The sequence below is a fragment of the Chrysemys picta genome, chromosome 4 (assembly GCF_011386835.1).
Source record: "Chrysemys picta bellii isolate R12L10 chromosome 4, ASM1138683v2, whole genome shotgun sequence".
NCBI lineage: Eukaryota > Metazoa > Chordata > Testudines > Emydidae > Chrysemys > Chrysemys picta.
The window spans coordinates 83183417-83205335 of NC_088794.1; the positions used below are offsets into that span (position 1 = coordinate 83183417).

Below are 21919 nucleotides of genomic sequence, written 5' to 3' on the forward strand. Positions count from 1 at the left end.
AAGAAAAAGGTTGAGAACCCCTGAGTTACCGAATACAAACGGTTTGTGGCCCTTTTGAGTTTTGCGCATGGGATACACATTTAGCAGAATTTTTTTTTAAACCTATTAGCTGGAGGACTTTTTACATTACTTATACTTCCAATCATATTTCATCCTTTTAGCACTTTTAAAAATATAAGGGGATTTTTACTGGTAAAGACTGGGAAACTAAGAGGTCTGTATAATCTAATGGGGTGAAAGGCTATTCCTGAGCAAAGGGCTGTCTTAAGCTTTATTAATATCAACTTTACTTGACCTGAAGAAAAGCTAAAAGTTTGTCAAACAAGAGGTTGAACTTTATAAAACTATGCCCGCGCTCAGGTAGGTTGATTTACCTTATACAGACTAGACTGCTCAGATGTCCATATACTTCCGCAAATGAAATCCAGACACATGATCCGAGCTCCCTAGCAGCAAACTACTAGTGTCACATTAGTCAGTACTTTAGCATGTCCTGGGGGACAGAAGGAAGGAAGGAACCCATTCATATGCGACACACAGAGACAAGTGTTAAATAAACTGATACTCAAAACCAGCACGTGGCAGTGATACAGATGAGCTAAGCAGTGTTGTGAGGCCAGAGCTTTGTCCTTCTAAATGACATCTTTCAACTGACACCAGATCCAATCTCAGCTCTCAGGAAGCATGATGTCAGAAGGGAGACACTGGTTCAAACCCAATACTCATTTTGCCACTGAGAGTATATCTACACTGGAATTAAGAACCAGCGGCTTGCCCTCGTCAGCTGAGTTGGGCTCACGGGGCTCCAGCTAAGGGACTGTTTAATTGCGGTGCAGACATTTGGGCTTGGGCTGGAGCCAGGGCTCTGGGACTCTGCAAGGGGGGAGGGTCCCAGAACTCAGGCTCCAGCCTGACCCCAAACATCTACACTGCAATTAAACAGTCCCTGAGCCTGCGAGCCTGAGTCAGCTGACCTGCTGAGGGTTTTTAATTGCACTGTAGACATACCTTGAGATGCTGCTGTGTCCACAATGACTAGGTCTCAGAGCACAGCATGGAGCTCTCAGGAAACACGGGCTTCCATTGTCAATTTAAAAACAATTTAGTCGAATTTCCACTCACAAAATGTCTGGGACCACAGGAACTCCTAACCTAAAAGGGACAGCCCCTGAGGGTATGTCTTCACTGCAGAGTTAACTTGAGCAGTGCCCCTAGCCCCCCTCCCATCCACACACAAAACCCTCTCACCTGAGTTTGGTGGTGCTTTCAATTTGGGCTAGCTGACACGGCTGGGGATATAGGTTTTCACTCACGCTGGTAACCTGCCCACATTACAACGTTGACACAGGCGAAATCACTGAAGTGCAGATAGTTCTCCAATACTTTCCCACAATTCCCCTATGTGTCCAGAAGGACAGACAAGTTCTCCCACAATTCACTGGGAAAGAATCAGAGCATCTCATCTTACTGCAGCATAAAGAACCTTAAGATATTCCCACAGGAGTCCTCGCAACACACATGGGGAGTACAGCATCACTGATGACACGGTAACTTGGGCATGACTTTGCAGTGTGGCTGCTCAGAACCAGGTGCCAATCATAGAATCATAGAACTGGAAGGGACCTCAAGAGGTCATCTAGTCCAGTCCCATGCACTCATGGCAGGACTAATTATCTAGACAATCCCTGACAGGTGTTTGTCTAACCTGCTCTTAAAAATCTCCAATGATGGAGATTCCACAACCTCCCTAGGCAATGTATTGCAGTGCTTAACCATCTTGACAGTTAGGAAGTTTTTTCTAATGTCCAACCTAACCCTCCCTTGCTGCAATTTAAGCCCATTGCTTCTTATCCTATCCTCAGAGGTTAAGAAAAACAGTTTTTCTTCCTCCTCCTCGTAACAACCTTTTACATATTTGAAAACTGTTATCATGTCAATGATGACAATGTCATGTTAACTCAATCGCTTGAGTTAAGTCTTCAATAAAGATATACCCTGAGTGCCTGGGACAAGATACCATCTAACATACTTCAATTACACAGGAAGGAGAACACAGAGGCTTCTCTTTCCCTCTTCATTCACCCTGCAACCACTGAGGTTACTCTTAAAAGGCAAACTATGCATCAGGGCTTATGTTGCTGGGAGGCATCTCGGCTAATAACTGAACAGGCTGATAAATGGGATCAGCCAGCACAGAGACATGACGGATGTAGACAACGGGATAGATTGCCATCTCTCTGCCAGCACTAATAACTGGATGAAGGCATGCTGCCCCCATAGCTAGTTTAGATGATATGCAGTTCTCAAGAAGAAACTGGACTGGCACAGGCAAACAGTCTCAGTGATAAAGCATGGAAGCCTTGTATAGTGAAGTCAATTTTCACAGAACAGTTTCACTACAAAGAGAATTGCAATAAGTGCACAGCACAGCACTGAATTAATCTGGGACACTCTACCTACTTCCCTATAAGAGGATTCCACTGGAAAGTCTGTGTCTCAGAACCAAGACATACTGTATCTTCAGGTGGTATTTTAATTTGTTACCAGAGGCTCCCTATCTGCAGAAGGAATGATTCCTCAGCTCTGCCTGCACTGCACAGCTGGCCCTGGAAAAGGCCTTTGCAGCTCTTAGTTTTGGAATTACCTGTAGCCATGTTCAAAGCATGTTGAGGTTTTGGAATCAGTGTTTCCAAAAGATCTGGGCAGTAAGTCCCACCTGAACCTGTTCCTGGAGAGGGGAGATTGAGAATGGAAGAACACAGAGAATCGTGCTTAGCTTACCCTGCTGCACAGCCTTCTCCAGGAGAAGCCAAAGTGGGCATTGGGCAGCACAGCGGCCTCTGCCTGCCAGCTAGTGTTCACACACACAGGCTCTGGAAGGCCATGAATGTTTCATAAGATGGGACTGCAGGTCATTTCTGATGAATGGAAAAGATCTTGATTGGACGTGATGGGGTGGAAAGATTATGAGGAGCTGATATGGTGAGTGTCAACTGGGGGTTGGGACAACTACAGAAATGCCAGTGCTCCCCCTAGGGAAAGTTCCTCCTGCTGCACAGTAACACTGCTGATGGGTCTGGTCTCTACATTGCAATTAGACAGCCTCACTTGTTTAAACAGTGATTCCTGTTCTTATCTACACTGGAGGGCAGTCACCAGTTTTCTCTGAGGACATTGCACTCTACATGGACTAATAGCACTGCCTATATCTCCACTCTTATTCCCATCCACTCCTCCCTCATGCACCATACTCTGCCTGTTCCTCTGGGAATGCCTTTTTCATGCTACCCCCTTGAAGGAAACGTCTGCCTCTACCTGTGCCTTAAGTGTTCTCCCTCAAAACTCACTTTCCGCCAACCATCTTCCTATGAAGCATTCTAGTTCCACTGTGGTATCTGCTAATTTATGAACAAAACAGAGCAAAAACACTCACCTGCACCAAGAAATGAGAAATAAATTGCTTGTACCACCCGCTTTCTTTGCAAATGACTACCTCTAAAAGCTGGACTCCCTTCCCATTGTCTCCCCACTCACGATGAAAGACAGGGATGAAAGACTGCGTGCACGTCTGTGGGGTCTATCTTAGATAGTAGGTCTCTGCCCCAAATGAACAGTCAGTCTTCCATCATCTGTTCAGTACAGAGAGGACCAATGGTGCTGTGATAAATGAACAGGGGAGGGGTAGCTCCCTTTTATGGACACCCAGCCAGCCAGCTAGCTATAAAATCCCTCTTAGTAGCTGTTCTCTACTTGCTTTACCTGTAAAGCGTTAAGAGTCACTGCGATGCATAGGTAAAAGGAAATGAGTGGGCACCTGGCCAAAGAGCCAATGGGAAGGCTAGAACTTTTTGAAATTAAAACAAGACTCCCCTTTTGTCTGTTTGTTGTTGTTTTCCGGAGAGAGGGAACAGAGCAGCAATGCTGTAAGAAGCTTTGGGCCAGGTATGAAAAATCATCAGATCATACCTAGAAACTACTCATTTGAAACCCCAGATATGCAAGTAGATTAGGGAATGTCTAGGAAGATGTGATTAGGTTTCTCTCTTTTTTATTTCTTTATGGCTTGTGGACTCCTCTGTGCTAACCCAGGTGCTTTAGTTTTGCTTGTAACCTTTAAATTGGACCTCAAGAAACTATTCTTATGCTTAATCCTTGTATTTGCTCTTTTAAATCTAGCAATAGCCTGAGTTTCCAGGTGTATTTTTCTCTCTTTTGTTTTAATAACATTTACTTTTTTTAAGAACAGAATTGGATTTTTGTGTCCTAAGAGGTTTGTGCATATGTTGTTTAATTAGCTGGTGGCAACAGCGGATTTCCTTTGTTTTCTTTCTCAGCTCTTCCCCGGGAGTGGAGGGGGGCTGGGGCTTGAGTGTACCCACAGGAAGGAATTCTCAAGTGCGCTTTCCTGGTTCCTCAAAGGGGTTTTGCTCTTGGGTGGTGGTAGCATCTACCCATCCAAGGTCAGAGAAAAGCTGTAACCTTGGGAGTTTAATACAAGCCTGGAATGGCCAGTATTAATTTTTAGAATCCTTGCAGGCCCCACCTTCTGCACTCGAAGTGCCAGAGTGGGGAATCAGCCTTAACAGGTGCTATGTAAACAATTTATGCCTTTCCCTCTCACACATATGGAGACTGATCAGAGGCCACCCAGATCATTGCCCTTTTCCTCTCTGTCCAGGGGGTTCCTGTGCTGTTTAAAGCAGAATGTTTTCCATTTCATTCAACTTTGGACCAGATGCTGGGTAGGTAGGGCCAGATCCCAGTTGTGCTACTCGAAGTCGTTTGTCTCCTTGGCATACAATGGAGGGAATATTTGCAATTGGTGGGGGTTAGGATTGAAAAATTGTAGGAGTACCCTTCCAAGCTGTGCCCACAAAATAAATCCTATCTACAAGATGCTACTAAAAGTAGACGTGCTCTCAGGGCACTACTGGGCTCCTTGGATTTTGTCTCATCCCCCTCCCCCCCCAACCCAAATATAGTCAAATAAACTAGTTGGTTCCTCAGTTTGGCTTCCCTTCACTGGGGCTTGAAAGCTCCACTAGGTTTTGGTCTCCTTAAGTGGGGCTCAGATGCTCTGCTAAAATCCTTGGGTCTTTATTGACGGGGAGCTAAAAGTGGCAACTCTCCCCAAGGCCACCCGCTTGTGGTTTCATTTATAGTCTATTGTGCAGATCTTCACAATATCATCTTCCCACTGCTTTCTTACTTGCTTTGATAGCAGTAAAATAGTTCAGAATGTTTGACACTTAAAGTATTATCGCTGGGCATGTGAGTCAGCACCCAGTGTAATGAATGGTGCAGTTCACATCTCTCAAAGCTATTGTCCTAGACTGTTGCAAACTCAGACTTTGCTACATTGGTTACACTGTCCACACTGAGGTTCTCTCAACAACCATAACTATAGACATTTTTCTTCGGTCTTGTCTACACGGGGGACATTGACCAGCATGGCTATTCTGGACTAATTCCACCAGGTAGATGGTCTACTCCAGAATAAAAACGAGACATCCTTGTGGCACCTTAGATACTAACCAATTTATTTGGGCATAAGCTTTCATGGGCTAAAACCCACTTCATCTGATGTATAGAGTGAAAAACACAGTAAACAGTATATATATTACAGCACATGAAAAGATGGGAGTTGTCTTACCAAGTGATTTTATTCTGGAATAATGACTCCACTTTGTTAGCACAGTACTTATTCCAGAATTAAAATCACTTTCATTCCACAGTGGAGCCTCCATATGGGGAACTATTCCGGGGTAGTTTACTCCACAATAGCTAAACCAGTGAATCTCCCCATGTAGATAAGGCCTTAATGAAAGCTGAGATTCTGGAGAATCAGCAAGTAGTTTGAAAGAGGTGCTGGTATGTTGTACCACTGCATACTGGCTCAATTCAAGCTCTGGTTGCAGTTTCCCCCGTGGCTCTCTGCTGAATTAGTAATTATAAAAATAGTCTATATTTGCCCTAATTCAATAAGTTTTATGCTGACCATATAACACTTTACAAGTACCACATGCTCAATCGCATGCAGAGCAGAAGGAAATTGCTTCCATGCTCTAGTATTCCAATGAGCTCATCTGCTGCAGGATTACAGCTGCACCTTCCACAGAAAGAAAGAGAGCAACTTCACTCCCCAGGTATCTCAGCAAGTGAAACATAACCCCAAACAAGGGCACAGTTCAGTGCCAAAGGCAGCTCACCAACCGGAAATCACTAATGCAGAAATATATAAGAAGTGTCCTGCATTTCAAAAGGAGCTACAAAGAACACGTGGACTTGCCAGTGGAGGAAGGGATCTCAGCCATAACATTTAGTTCCTAAGTCCCCTTGACGAACCTCTCATATCACAAGAGAAGTGTGTAAGCAGTCCACTACCAGGAACTCCTTTGCCTGTCATTATCTCTTCCTATGTTGTATAATTTCTAAATTAGATTGTGTCTACTTGCAAATCTATAAAGTGACATGCATACTTACGGTGCTGTATAAATAATAAATAGAACTGCCAGACTGGATCAGACCAGTGGCTTTTCATGCTAGAGCCACAACAATTCACTGAATTGTTCTAACAGCCCATACAAAATGTTCTGGTTAATATAATCTCACATTGAATATTCCTGGCAGATTCAAAGATGTTTGCGCATATATGAGCACTAGAGCATCTGGAAGGATTGTGAAGACTATAGCAAGCAGAAATAAGATATGTGAGATATCCCGTCCCCACTCTGCCTCACAGGTTTCATCATCAGGGCAGAAACACTGTTACTTTAATTTTCAAAGACTGAAGTAAACTTTACAGCTGCTCAAACAAAAAAACGAAAAAAAAAAAAAAAAAAACACCAGAGTCAGACTCCTTGCCCCCTAACACAGCCCTACGTGAGGAGAAGCCACCCTGGCCTGATTCCCCATAAAAAGCAGAATGGTTAAGGTTTCTCTCAGGTTCTAAGCCATGCCACTTACTCTGGTCGGCAAATCACCAGGTCCCCCTTGTTAGTGCCATATGCCAATCCCAGGCCTGGCTCAGGTAGCCAGCGAGCAGAGTTTATGCTGACGTGTCTCCTCTGGTCAGCAGGCATCGGGTACAGGACGTTGAAAACTCTCTGAAAAAAGTCACAGAAATGGATTATTTGAAAGAGCAATAAAAAATCAGGGTTGCCAAGGAGGCTCAAACACTTGAATTCCCTGTGGCAGCACAGCAGGGCAGGGAGGTTAGTCACTTATTTACAGGCTGTTCCAAGAAACAACTAACCTGTCAGGGAGAGTAAGCATCTGATAGAAACATATACATACATCCACAAATGTTTAACAGAGCGCTCAGCAGATAGCTGTGGAGCAGGACAGCTGCTCCATCATCAGATCTTCACTTAGATAGTGGGCTACACAGCTGCAGAGTCCCTTCACTGACACTAATTAATAAGAAAGCTGGGAGCTGATGGTATATTCACATCAAGCTGGACAGCAGCACAACTTGGAATTTTCTGGCCCTTTATTAGCCCCACTTCCCATCTTCATGCTCTCACCGTCACACAACTAGGGGAACTGTGTCAGCCAGGAAATGTACAGGCTTCCACCAGCAATGGCCCAACAGCTACATGCATGGCTTAGCTATTAAACAAACCTGAGCCCCATCTACAAATGATATGGGATCTAATCCATGTTAATTGTTTCCTGAATTGCCTTTAGCAACTGGTTAACTTCCCCCTTCCAGGCTGCAGAGCGTTGAAGGAAATGCTGAGTCCAGAGTTTACCGAGGAGACGCACAAGCACAGAAGTGACATACACCCTCTGAATTCAGTTTGCCTCCCACCACAGTCCCCTTCACCAAATTAATTTTGTTCCCTTAGCAAGGCCCTAAGCTATGGCTTGCTCCATACCAAGCACCAGCTGCCTCTGCTTCCCAATCTCACTTGAGCCCAATACTGCAGGGCATAAACTTGTGCTAATCTCATAGAATCATAGAATCACAAAATATCAGGATTGGAAGGGACCTCAGGAGGTCATCTAGTCCAACCTCCTGCTCAAAGCAGGACCAATTCCCAACTAAATCATCCCAGCCAGGGATTTGTCAAGCCTGACCTTAAAAACCTCTAAGGAAGGAGACTCCATCCCTCAACTTTAAGTCATAACAGCTCCGCAGAAGCCTGCAAACTCCATCTGCATTCTCAATCTCCTATGGGCCAGGATTTTACATGCCAACCACACTCCACATAGTCAGGAAATTTGGTAAATTTAGGAGAGGTTGAGACTATAAAACCACGGTGGGAGAAATGGAAAAGAGCAGCAATGTGCTGGTTTGGCCATTGGGTAAGTGGGGGAAGCTGCTTCAGAACACTGGGCCATCCAGGGCAGATTCCAGTAGGGGGCTCTGAGCATCAGGGCTTCAGACAGAGGACCAAGAAGTACTTTAAAAAAAGACGATTCATTAAGGAGGCTAAGGAGGGTTATGCAGGAAGCAAGTTAAAATGCTGACCTGGAGCAATCGTAAGTGACATGCCAATTGTCTAGACTTTCCTCTCAAGAGGTCTGGGGTCTAATCTGCTCTGAGTCACAAGTGAAATGTGTGTTCCCATTAGAATCACTAGTCAATTTTAGCTCATCAAAACCTCTACATAAGTGTGGCCAAACTGGCCAATCTTTGTTCAGAAGAGGCCCAACAGCCTGCTTGGTGGTGGGCCACAGGAGATGGGGAATACTGGCTGCAACAGTATGGGGGTGCTGCAGGTTAGCACTGTGGTGCATTGTCACAGCTGTGGGGACCTAGGCCTGGAATAGCAGCAGTTTGGGATCCAGGGGCAGCATGATCAGTTGATTAAGTCCCTGGACTGGGACCCAGGAGATGTGGGTTCTACTCCAGTGCTACCACTGACCTGCTGTGAGATGCTGGCCAAGTCACTTTATGTCTCTGTGGCTCCATTTCCTCTCCCACCCATGTCTATTTAGACTGTAAGCTCTTCGAGGCAGGGACTATTTTAGTACGCGTTTAAAGAATGCCTAGGTGCTGGGGGCCCTATCCTGGCAACTGTCAGACAAATAAATAGATCAGCAGAGTTATGTGACACATTATTTCTAGCTACAGGCAACTTTCAGTCTCTCCTCAGAAAGGATTGTGAATAGCAAATGAGTCCTTTAGGATTTCTCTGAAAGACAGAGGCCAGTCACTATCTTTGCCCTTGGTGTCACTTGGAAGTCAGTGGTGTTCACAGAAGCTCAGTGTCAGAGTGGAAAGAACAGGTCCCTGGTGTTTTGCTAAGTGTACCTCTATCCTGATATAACGCGACCCGATATAACATGAATTCGGATATAACGTGGTAAAGCAGCGCTCCGGAGGGGGAGAGATCAAAGCAAGGTCAATATAACGCGGTTTCACCTATAATGCAGTAAGACTTTTTGGATCCCAAGGACAGCGTTACATCGGGGTAGAGGTGTACTTTCCACAAACCCCTCCCCCACTCTTCTAGAATGGCCATCCCGTTTGACTAGCTAGCAAAAAATCACACGCACACTGGTAGCACCCGTTGCCATGGAGACTGTGGTGCACTCTCCGAAATGGGGATTGTGGATTTTGATGGATCGGGGAGGAGAAAGTGGCTTATAACAGCAAAGAGCATTACATTTGGAAAACGATAAACATTTGAAATGTCACAGAAAAGCCACAAGAGGATTCTGTTGCACACCTATTTTTCCACAAATCACAGAGTAAACAGTCTCCCTCTCTTCCTAGAGAGCTGCCTTCTCCCGAGGAATCACTGTTGGTGAAACTAGTTTTCTGAACTAGCCTCTGACCGTCATCAAAGGAATGGAACCCATTTGTTCAGCTGCGGCCCTGCACACTCAGTGATCGGGCGCTTGGAGGCCCATGGCTAGTTAACTACAGTTTGAAGTCCAGGTGTCTCTCAGTAAGGGGCACCCAGTGGAACATGATGGCAAGTGCCCAGCTCTGCCATGCTGTGAAACTGATAGCTAAAGATGGAATCTCAAAGGTAAGAACAGCTGGAAGTTCTCCCTAGCGACACCTGCTTCGTTCAACCCACTTCTCCATTCATTTCTAAATAGCCAGTAGCTCCAAAGAGTTCGCCTCCCCTGCTGCTTCCCACATCCTTCACTAATGGGACAATGCCATGCAGTTTTAAGAGGTGATGACATCCATGCGTGTGGTAATTAACAGATACAAGGAGAGAGAGAACAGCTGCACTGGCATAATCACCACTCGCAGCAGTAACCAGGCCCCAGCTAATCAGTCTGATGTAGTCATACAGATGAGCTGTTGCAACCGTATCCATTAATAAGACCTTCCACCCACACACAAAGAGAACACCAGAGCCCTTTCACATGCGCAGGTGGCCTGGCCCAGAGGACACTCAGAAAGCTACCAGGCACACCTTTCTCCCCTAAACAAGGACCAGATCCTGTTTCTGTCTGTCTCACTGCAACACTAACCATCTTCTGAAAAGCTAATGAAATACTTCAACCAGACAAGCATGCCAGCTAGAAAATTCACTAGGGAGGGCCCGACACCAACCTCTGGGAAAGGTGCTTTTCCAGCTCTATACTTGTAGGTACAGAATTCGTAAGATCAGAGAAGCCACTTAATGTTCACTCGTCTCCACTTCAGCCAAAGGGTTATGGGACCAGCTGTACTTTCTCCACATATTCCAGATTTGGATGGGGGGGGGGGGGGGGGGAGGGGGAGAAAGAACGGTTACTTACCTTCTGTAACTGTTGTTCTTCGAGATGTGTTGTTCACGTCCATTACACATTAGGTGTACGCGCGCCGCGTGCACGGACGTCGGAAACTTTTTCCCTTAGCGGCTCCCGTCGGGCCGGCAGGGCCCCCTCCTTCCCGCCAGAGCGGCGCCCCGCTCCGGGGTATATATATCCCTGCCGACCCGACCCCTCCGGTTCCTTCTTGCCGGAGACTCCGACAGAGGGGAAGGAGGGTGGGAAGTGTAATGGACGTGAACAACACATCTCGAAGAACAACAGTTACAGAAGGTAAGTAACCGTTCTTTCTTCTTCGAGTGATTGTTCACGTCCATTACACATTAGGTGATTCCCAAGCTTACCATTGGAGGTGGGTAGGAGTCAAGGTACAACTGACTGTAGCACAGCCCGTCTGACCATCGCGTCCTCTCTGGTCTGATGATGGATCGCGTAGTGGGCTGTGAACGTATGCACGGACGACCAGGTGGCCGCCTTACAGATCTCCTGGATAGGGACCTGTGCCAAGAAGGCCGTTGAGGACGCTTGGGCCCTAGTCGAGTGGGCCCGGATCTCTGGGGCCGGAACATTGGCGAGCTCGTAACACGTGCGTATACAATGCACAATCCATGCCGACAAGCGCTGTGTCGAGATAGGCAAGCCTTTCATACGTTCCGCAATGGCAATGAACAGCTGAGGTGTTCTGCGGAATGACCTGGTCCGTTCCAGGTAGAATGCCAACGCCCTTCGAACATCAAGGGTATGCAGGCTGCGGTGATGAGGGTCCGTATGGGGTTTAGGGAAGAACACCGGTAGACAAATGTCCTGTCCCATGTGAAACTGCGATACCACTTTTGGAAGGAATTTGGGGTGCGGCCTCAGCTGCACCTTATCCTTATGAAAAACTGTATAAGGGGGTTCTGAAGTGAGGGCCCTTAATTCCGATACCCTCCTGGCCGATGTGATGGCCACGAGAAACGCCACCTTCCACGAGAGGTGCATGAGGAAGCAAGTGGCTAGGGGTTCAAAGGGGGGTCCCATGAGCTTTGTTAGGACTAGGTTCAGACTCCACGCAGGGACAGGCGGGCACAAGTAGGGAAACACCCTCTCCAGCCCCTTGAGGAATCGGGCCACTGTGGGGTTGGAGAACACTGACACTCCCAACTCTCCCGGACGGAAAGCCGAAATGGCGGCTAAATGCACTCTAATCGAGGCGGGCGCAAGCCCTTGATGCTTGAGGTGCAGTAAGTAGTCCAGGATCGACGGAACTGAGGCCTGCAAGGGCTGTATGTGCTGAGGCTTGCACCAGTGGGAGAACCTTTTCCATTTGGCCAGGTAGGTCGCTCTTGTAGAGGGCTTCCTACTATTAAGGAGGATTTGTTGAACCTGGTGAGAGCACCTGTGTTCTGCATCGTTCAGCCAGAGAGATACCACGCCGTGAGATGTAGCGAAGACAGGTTCGGGTGGAGCAGGCGACCCTTGTCTTGTGTGACTAGGTCGCGATGGAGGGGGAGGGTGATCGGGTCGGCTATGGACAATTCCAGCAGGGTCGTGAACCAATGCTGGCGTGGCCAGGCCGGGGCGATGAGTATAACTGTCGCCCTGTCCCTGCGGGTCTTGAGGAGGACCTTGTGTATGAGCGGGAACGGAGGGAAGGCATACCTCAGGCTCCCTCCCCATGGGATCGTGAAGGCATCTGCTAATGATCCCAGGCTGAGGTTCTGGAATGAGCAGAACTGAGGGCATTGACTGTTGTCCTTGGTGGCGAACAGATCCACCCGCGGAAAGCCCCACCTCCGGAAGATTGAATGCAGGACGTCTCGCCTCAACGTCCATTCGTGCATTCGGTAGGATCGGCTGAGGCGATCCGCTAAGCCGTTTTGGATCCCCGGAAGATACGTTGCGATGAGGTGGATCGCATGGGCTATACAAAAGTCCCATAATTGGAGTGCCTCGCGACAGAGGGGAGAAGACCGGGACCCGCCCTGCTTGTTTATATAGAACATGGCGGTAGTGTTGTCCGTCAGGACTGCCACGCTGTGACCTTCTAAGGTGGCATGGAAGGTCTGACAGGCGAGGCGAACCGCTCTTAGCTCCTTTAGATTGATGTGAAGCAGTTTGTCTTCTCTGGACCACAGCCCTTGGGTCCGCAGTTCCCCCAGATGCGCACCCCAACCCAGGTCCGATGCATCCGTTACTAACGTCAGAGTGGGCTGTGGGGCAGCGAAGGGGATCCCTTCGCAGACCTGCTGTTGATCGAGCCACCAGCGGAGCGAGCCCAACACCTGATCTGGGATCGTCACCACTCGATCCAATGGGTCTCTGTTGGGGCGGTACGTTTGGGCAAACCACAACTGCAAAGGCCGGAGCCTTAGGCGGGCATGTCTGACCACATGTGTGCAAGCTGCCATGTGTCCCAGGAGCTGCATGCAACACCTTGCCGTTGTCGTGGGGAATTTTTGGACTGAGCTTACGGCCCTCTGAATTGTCAGGAACCGTGACTCTGGGAGGCTTGCCCGCGCGGTTACCGAGCCCAGGGTCGCACCTATGAAGTCCAGCCTCTGTGTGGGGACTAACGTGGACTTGGGCACATTGACCCGGAGGCCGAGTCTGTCGAACATCTGCAAGGCCAGCGTCACGTGAGATCGGACCTCGGCCTCCGACCTGCCCGCGAGAAGCCAGTCGTCCAAGTACGGGAACACACGCATCCTTCTCTTCCGAAGGAAGGCTGCTACCACGGACATGCATTTCGTGAATACTCGTGGTGCTGATGCCAGGCCAAAAGGCAGGACCGTAAATTGGAAATGGCGCTGGTTGATAATGAAGCGCAGGAACCGCCTGTGGGCCGGATTGATAGCGATGTGAAAGTAGGCATCTTTCATATCGAGGGCAGCGTACCAATCCCCCGGATCCAGGGATGGGATAATAGTTCCAAGGGAGACCATACGGAAGCGCGCTCTGACCAGAAACTTGTTTAGGTCGCGCAGGTCCAAGATAGGACGGAGGCCCCCTTTTGCCTTGGGAATCAGGAAGTATCTGGAGTAGAATCCTTTCCCCCTTAGGTCCGGTGGGACCTCTTCCACTGCTCCTGCTGCGAGAAGGGTCTGTACCTCCTGCATGAGAAGTTGCTCGTGAGAGGGGTCCCTGAAGAGGGACGGGGAAGGGGGATGGCAGGGAGGGGGCGAGGAAAACTGGAGGGTATAGCCCGCCTTCACTGTGCGCAGGACCCAGCGGTCCGATGTTATGCGCAACCATGCCCGGTAGAAATGGGACAGGCGGTCCTTGAAACTTGGAGGAGGATCCGGTATGGAATGTGGTACGCTGTCCTCGGGCGTAGCTTCAAAAGCCTGGTTTGTTCCCTGGCTGCGGCTTGCCCTGGCCGTGACCTTGGCCCTGGTTAGGCGTATTGTTACGTCTCCGCCCGTTATCCCTGCCACGACGGCGGTACGGTTCGTGCCGAGGGCAAGGGTGGTACTGCCTCTGTGGTGGCTGAGGTTTAAAGGGCTTGCGCTGTGTCACCGGGGTATGCATACCCAACGACTTAAGGGTTGCTCGCGAGTCCTTAAGGCTATGTAGCCTGGCGTCCGTTTGGTCAGAAAACAAGCCCGAACCTTCAAACGGGAGGTCCTGCAGTGTGGTCTGCGCACCTCTGGCGGAAGCCCTGAAGCCTGTAACCATGCCGAACGCCTCATCACTACCCCTGACGCGATAGTTCTAGCCGCTGCGTCGGCTGAGTCGAGGGAGGCCTGCAAAGAGGTCTTGGCCACCGCCATCCCCTCGTCCACCAGGGCCGTGAACTCAGGATGCGCGTCAGGTGGTAGGGAGTCCTTAAACTTGGAGACTGATGCCCAAGAGTTAAAATTGTGTCTATTTAGAATCGCTTGCTGATTAGCGATCCTCAGCTGAAGGCCCCCAGATGAATAGACTTTCCTCCCGAACAAGTCTAATCGCTTAGCTTCCTTGCCCTTGGGCGCAGGAGCTTGCTGGCCATGACGCTCTCGCTCGTTGACCGCCGAGACCACCAGCGAACAAGGAGACGGGTGTAAAAAGAGGAAGTCAAATCCTCTAGATGGGGCGAAGTATTTCCTCTCCACGCCTCTTGCAGTTGGTGCACTAGAGGCCGGCGTTTGCCACACCGTCTTATAGTTGGACTGGACTGTCCGTATAATCGGGAGAGCGACTCTGGAGGGCCCCTCCGGGCTCAGGATATCGACCATGGGGTCCTCCTGTTCTACCGTCTCCTCCGCTTGCAAGCCCAGATTGAGGGCTACCCGACGAAGCAGGTCTTGGTGCGCCCGATGGTCAATCGGGGGAGGGCCAGACACCGTCGTGCCCGCTACTGCCTCGTCCGGCGAGGAGGAAGAGGTCGGGGCCTTCTGCCCATCCTCCTCTTCCTGCAACCCGGCATCGACCGGTTGCTCATCTGGGGCCTGACCCACAGTATGGGACTGGGACAGTACCGTGCTCGGTGCCGAGTCCACTCCCTCCCGCTCCTGCGGTCTAGAGACCGTTGCCTCCTTATGCGATAGCGGGCGGTACCGCGGGGAGCGGGATCGGTACCCTGAGGGCCCGGATCTCGAGGTCCTAGATGGGGGCCCTTGCTGGTGATAGGCCCAGGGTGTCCAGAACGGCCATTGGCTCGGTTGGCCCCACTGGGGATGGCCACAGGCTTCGTAGTCCCTGCTAGCCTGCGCCCTATGGGCATACCCGCCGTACTGTCCCGAGTCAGTCTCCGAGACCATGGACGGTGACCTGGAAGGCCACGGCGGAGCCGTAGGACGGTGCCGGTCTGGGTTTGGGGAGTAGCGCCTCCGCGACCAGGACCTGGAGCAGCGTCTCGCCGACCTCGACCTGGATCGGTACCGGTGATCGCGGGACGGGAACGACTACGGCTGGTCGGCCTCGGGTAACGTACCGCCGACGCTTTGCGGTGCCGACTAATGCTTGGTTGCTGAGTCGGTGCCGACTGCTTGCTGAAGCCCGACTGCTGCGGTGCTTTCTGTGCCGAGGGCAACCGGGAGTCCACCGAGGCGGAGCTCGACCGGGACCGGTGCCCTGAACATGCCGAGACGGCGACCGTGATGGGCGCACCATTGCCGGCTTGCCTCTGTGTGGCAGCTTCGGCGGAGCGTCCTCAGTACGTGTAGGGGCCTCAACGGACAATGCAATGAGGTCCTTAGCTGCCTCAAATGTGTCCGGAGTGGAGGGCTGTTCCAAGAGCTCCTCCAGCCCTTCATCCTCACTCGACGTGCCTATCCCGGGGCTCGACGGGCCTTTCGGCGCCGGAGCCACTACCGGGGTCTGTGCCGGGGCCGTGCCGGCCTTAGGCGCACTCGAGGTCTTCACCAGCGCCGCCCTCTTATGCGGGGAGCATCCTCGGGCCTTGGGTTGGCCCTTCGATTTTGCCGGCGAAGACGACCGGTGACGTCCATGCCCCCGTTGGGTCGGTGCCGTGGGCTTCGGGTAACCCGTCGGCGCCGGTTCCCGCACCGATGCCGGGGCGCTCCGCACTGAGGCAGACGGTGCCGCCGAAGTGGAGGGCTGCAACGCCGTCTCCATGAGCAGCTGCTTGAGGCGAAAGTCTCTTTCTTTCTTAGTTCTGGGCTTAAAGGCCCTGCAGATCTTGCAGCGCTCTTTCTGGTGAGCTTCCCCCAGGCAGCGGAGACACGAGTCGTGGGGGTCGCTCAATGGCATAGGCTTGCGGCACGTGGCACAAGCCTTGAAGCCTTGGGCGTGCGGCATGCCCCGCCGCCCAGGGCCGGTGCCGGGGTTGACCAAACAACCACAGCAGGAACTTTAAGTACCTAATGAGCTGTTAACTACTAAGCTCAACACTACTACTAAATAACTGATAACTGTTTGCTAAATAACACTAATGACTATGCTAAGGGACACTCTCAGACGAGAGACAGAGTTGTTCCAACGCCGCCACGGCACGGACGGTAAGAAGGAACTGGAGGGGTCGGGTCGGCAGGGATATATATACCCCGGAGCGGGGCGCCGCTCTGGCGGGAAGGAGGGGGCCCTGCCGGCCCGACGGGAGCCGCTAAGGGAAAAAGTTTCCGACGTCCGTGCACGCGGCGCGCGTACACCTAATGTGTAATGGACGTGAACAATCACTCGAAGAAGAACTTCATTTAACTTGGGCACCAGTTTCATCTATGCAATTGCAATGACATATCCAGCAGGAATGGCACATTTTCAAGTTCTACCACCTACTGGCCAGCAGAATGTGTCATTTATTACCACATTCAAGCCCACTCTAGTATAATTGGGTTACTGACTCAACATTCCATGACCAGGGATATTCCCAAGCCCGGACACCTCATTATCTCAGTAAGTTACCCACTGTCCACTCCATGTTCTCTTGTTATTAAACCAGTGTCTGGGTATGAGATTCTGAAGAATTTTGATTCCAGTGCTGGGAAATTTCAGAGAATAGGAGTCTGGGAAGCTGCCGAGCAAATCCTTAAGAGCATGTCTCGGAGGCCTTGAACCCAACAGGTGATGCAAAAGTAACAATTTCCCTCTTCAAGTGGAACATGACAACCCAGGAAAAGGGGCATGATACAGTCAGTCAGAAAATGCCTTTTCATCAAGTAAGAGATGTGCTTCCAGAAAACTTTTACTGTGGGCAGGTCACTGAATCTCAGGGATGTGTGAAAGACTCTGAACCCAAGGGACCAGAGGAAGAGGGGGTGTCACCGAATCCAGGAATGTCAAAAGGGAAAGTGATTTTCTCTAGACACATCCCAGCAGTATCTAGCTAAGTTCTTATAGCATCATACATTAACGGTATCAAAGGAAAGCAATTTCTGCTAAAGAGAGGATAATACACACGACCCTTTCCATTTTACATCCCTGCATCTGAAGGGTGGGAAGAGACTCAGCTGAGTCATTTGTTACTGTGCTTTCACATTTTCAGATGTCTCACAAAGATTATCTTTCAAGCAGCCACTTACAACTTGGGTGCAGGTTGGGGGAGAGTATCTATTTTGTTCTCCTTGAACATAGAAGCTGTGTGCATATAAAAATCATTCACAAAAAAAAAAAAACAGGCACACCTCCATCACCCCACAGCCACCTTCAAGGCTAATCAAGGAGCATCTCTGCAGAACGATTTGTCCAGGACACAGAGATTTGAGGAGGGAGGGGTATTAAGCTGGAGGGAAATGGGTGAACAGAGGTCCAATACCCAGAAATGTTCTGCATATGTTACGCTGGAGAACATGAAGGCTGCCAAACTCTGCTGCTGCTCGCCCTCCATCTCAGCAGTGCTGGAGCATCAGCACTGTGGCACCTGTCATATCCAATGTTTGGGTATTAAGCGAAATATTTATTTATGGCAGGAAGCCAGGAAAGGCTTCATGATGATCAGCAGCCTCAAGGAATCTTTCCTGATGATTCCTTCCAAGCTATCAAGCTGCTGTACATGGGTGGGCTTGAGAGCGCTTAGGGCACAGTGCGCACACAGAATTATGGTGCTAATTTGGTCTCACTCCAGGGGATGGGGACTTTTTATTTTTCTTCAAACAGCTACCTCTGCAAAGTGTTACTTATCCACCTAGTGCTGCTCCTCCACCTGCCCCATCCTAAGGTAACGGCTGCTACCTAACAATGTCGTTTAAATTCCACCTTCCCCCCTGCATTTAAGGGGGTGTCAATGAGAAGAGTTGGAAAGGAAACTCCCATGGCCTGGGATATTGCTCACACCAAGAAGGCAGCAGGCTGCCCTCAAGCTTATGCTACAATTGCCAGCAGACACTGCTGCTGCAGCTGCCACTGCCCCAGTCCCAGCAGCATCACATCTCAGGCGCCACGTCAATGACAAAAGCATCTGACCAACGGCTTCCCAGCTCTGAAGGAAGGGATAGAAAGCAGAGGGAGATTCCTGTATCCTTGGCGGAGTGGGGGAAACATTCCCTTTCCTACTCTAGGCGCCGAGGGAAGAAAAGCATGTTTTGAAGCTGGAGAAGAGGAGAAAGAAGCTATAGGCTGTGCTGAAGACACAGGCAGCCAGTGAAACTCAGCAGGAGCTCTTGCTTTTCTTCATTTTTAAATTTAATAGAGAGGCATTTCTGCTCGTGATGAGGCGCTTCTCCTTTGTGAGAAGCTGATAAATCTCAGGCCGTTACCTTTACTTAGCCCCAGCAGCAAATGGGGCTGCTAGATCAGTCTTGATAAGAGGGACTGCATGAATAAAAATGCACAGCCGCTAACTTGTTTACATGGGGAAAAATCTTGTCATCTGTAATGCTCCAACCTCATGGGTTGGGGGGGAGAGAAGCGGCTGGAGTGGTACAGGAGGATTTCACAGGCACTAGACTACAGTTACACACTATTATTAGTAGTTTTAAATAGACTGCAGGCTCCAATCTGAGGCTGAATGCTTGTAGAAAGAAAGTATGAAAAACAGAGGTACGCAAAGTGCACTGGGCAAGGAGCAGGTTCAGACATCAGAAAAGGGCTGCAATATAGGAAGCCATGGAAATGGATCAGAGCCTAAGAATGGCAAGTGCCTTGAGAGTATCAACCTGTGTTTAAGGAGGCATATTTCTAAGGGACTCTATTGAACAAACAGCATTAGAATGAGGGAAGTCAATGGGGACCCGATGCTGAGAGACAGCTGACCTTTAAGTTCAAGACTGAAAGCACTCCACCCTAAGGTGGCAGGAAGCCATTAAGCTTCACCTGTAGGGTACCTGAGGAGGAACTCAACCCGTAAGCTTGAAGAAGAGCAAACAAACTGTGCAAGTGTGAAGGCCCTTCGGCTCACTCTGGAGGTCCTCCAATCATCGCACCCTCCTTTCTCCCTGGGCTTTTCCATGCCTCTTCATTTCAGTGATTGACACACTGCACGCAGGCCTTGAATATCTCCTCGTGTGGCCGCAGCTTATACTGGCAAAACTGCACTTTTGTCAGTACAGGTTCCCCCAAGTGAAATAACCTGTACTGACAAAAGCAGTTTTGCTGGCATAACTGTGCCTACTCTAGAGGCTTTTGCTGGAACAGGTATGTTGGTCAGGGATCATAGCTTAGTTGGGGGTGTGATGAGGTATGTCCACAAAAGTTTGTAGCACAGACCTGGCCTTAGGAGCAGAATCAAATACAGACAGACAAGGCCCTATCCAATTCGAGCTCATTCCAAGGCCAAATTCACATACATCCTGCCCTGGCTAATAGATCAGAGCCTTTTTAGTTATTTATACAATGTCCACATGTTTGCAGAGTGCTTTTCAGAAACAAATAGGGAGTGTATCAATACCTGGCAATGAGGGAGGGGATAACTTGGGGCAAGATAAAGGAAAAGTAATGTATCTGGGCTCTGTATTTTGCAATTCCCAAGCTGTAGAATTCCCTCCTTGCTGCTCTGGAATCTCAGCTTGCATTTATAAAAAAATCTTAGCTCTTTCATTGCAAACACTACAGTGAAAGTATGAACTGTGTATAACTGATGCAATATTTTCTTGCCCCATTCATCTCGGAAGGGTGTTAACTTGGAAATCTAAAAGTGACCATTTCAATGTCAAGATTAACTATTACTTTAGCAGAATAACTCCCCACATGTGCTTATCCTACATCCCAAACTGCTTCCCACTCTTCTTCAGATGCTGCAAGCCCCACATGTCCCTCACTAGTTGCCAGGATCTACAGCTTCAGCACCATCTTCTATGGATGCAGTTAGGCAGTTAATACAAAAATCTGTGGCATACTGACAGCTGAAAATTTACGTACATTGTAAAGCCAACAACTTATCAGAGGAACGATAGTCTTCCTGTGCTGATTGTCATTCATTTCCACATTTATTCAGACCACAACCTCCTATTTTTAAAAGTGGCAATGAAGTTGTTGGTGAATTTCAGTATGCTGCGGGGCTGTGCCAGAACCTTCCAACTGTCTTGTAGCAGAGTTTAGGTTTAGCTTGCCATGGAGCATACAGGGCCTCAAGTGCATGTGAACATGATGACTGGGTTTAGGTTGAGTTATTGATGGTTCGAGAACGCATATATTTTATATATAAACACTGTGATCAATGCGCCTTTTGCAAGCAAGGATTTTTGGCAAATCTTTCTAAGAGTTTCCAGTTTGGTAAGAATTTCCCTAAATTAAGGCACAAATAGGACGCTAGTTATGGCCCTGAATCTTTCACAACACATCTTGCCCCTTCTTTCATTGGTTCATCCCTGCTTGGATAGGTTAGTCTGTGCCCTTCCCTGCAATTTATCACTGTCAACTCAATAAACGTTTCTTCCCACTAGCCATAATGGGATAAATCAATCGGTTCTTGCCCATCTTTTTGGCTCTCTTGGAATTGATGCGTCTCACCCTAAATTTTGCCATGTGCAACAAGACAGGAGTTTTTTCGAACTCTGTTCATCTTCCCCAGATGTGACAGGATCACATGTTTTCTAAGTTTATTTTTCACTCTACAGATACAACAAATGTATATGTTGCCTTCGTATTCCATTTAGTCTCCAACTAAGCTGAAGAAGATCCTAGTTTTGCCTTTCAGGATACACTGATTCAACTGGGACCTAACTCCCTGACTCCTAGTGTTGACAGACTATGAACAAGGATACCTGGCCCACTTCCTGAAACGGATGAGCGGGACATGAGGCCGTGGGGGAAGGAGAAACTCTACACAAAGATAAAACGCTGCCACTTTCTTACTCATTGTTCTTGATCATGTAGCTTATTGTCATCCCTTAGACCAGTGCAGGTCTCACAGAATAGAATATCAGGGTTGGAAAGGACCTCAGGAGGTCATCTAGTCCAACCCCCTGCTCAAAGCAGGACCAATCCCCAGGCAGATTTTTGCCCCAGATCCCTAAATGGTCCCCTCAAGGATTGAACTCACAACCCTGGGTTTGAGCCAATGCTCAAACCACTGAGCTATCCCTCCCCCTCATTAGAGCACACCCAACTCTTCCTTTCTTCAGGGGAGTTCTTGGTGTTGTAGCCTGGTATCCCATCTCAAGAAGCCTATCATGACATAATTTCCTAGGAAGCTTCTTTTAATAATCAACTAGCAGATGGGTTGAAGAAAATTAACAAGGACTGAATCTTAGGAAGGCGTTCATCTCAGGCAAAAATGCCGCCTCTCGCTCAGCAACATAATACTCCTTCAGCAAAGTGCCTCATTACCTTCCTTCATTTCCTGCTAGTTTCTCCCAAAGGCTATAAAAAGGGAAAAGAAACCCAATGCCTCAAAAAC

General features: G+C 49.1%; 1 protein-coding gene across 3 annotated transcripts in view; it reads right to left on the reverse strand.

The window, feature by feature from the left end:
- The window catches only part of AMBRA1 (autophagy and beclin 1 regulator 1), a 202012-nt gene that overhangs the window by 36565 nt on the left and 143528 nt on the right, over nucleotides 1-21919 (reverse strand). For all 3 annotated transcript variants that reach the window (XM_005302264.4, XM_005302262.4, XM_065595136.1), the window contains exon 15: nucleotides 6967-7106. In XM_005302264.4, the coding sequence (XP_005302321.1) occupies nucleotides 6967-7106 (140 nt within the window). The remainder of the gene's footprint in view (nucleotides 1-6966; nucleotides 7107-21919) is intronic.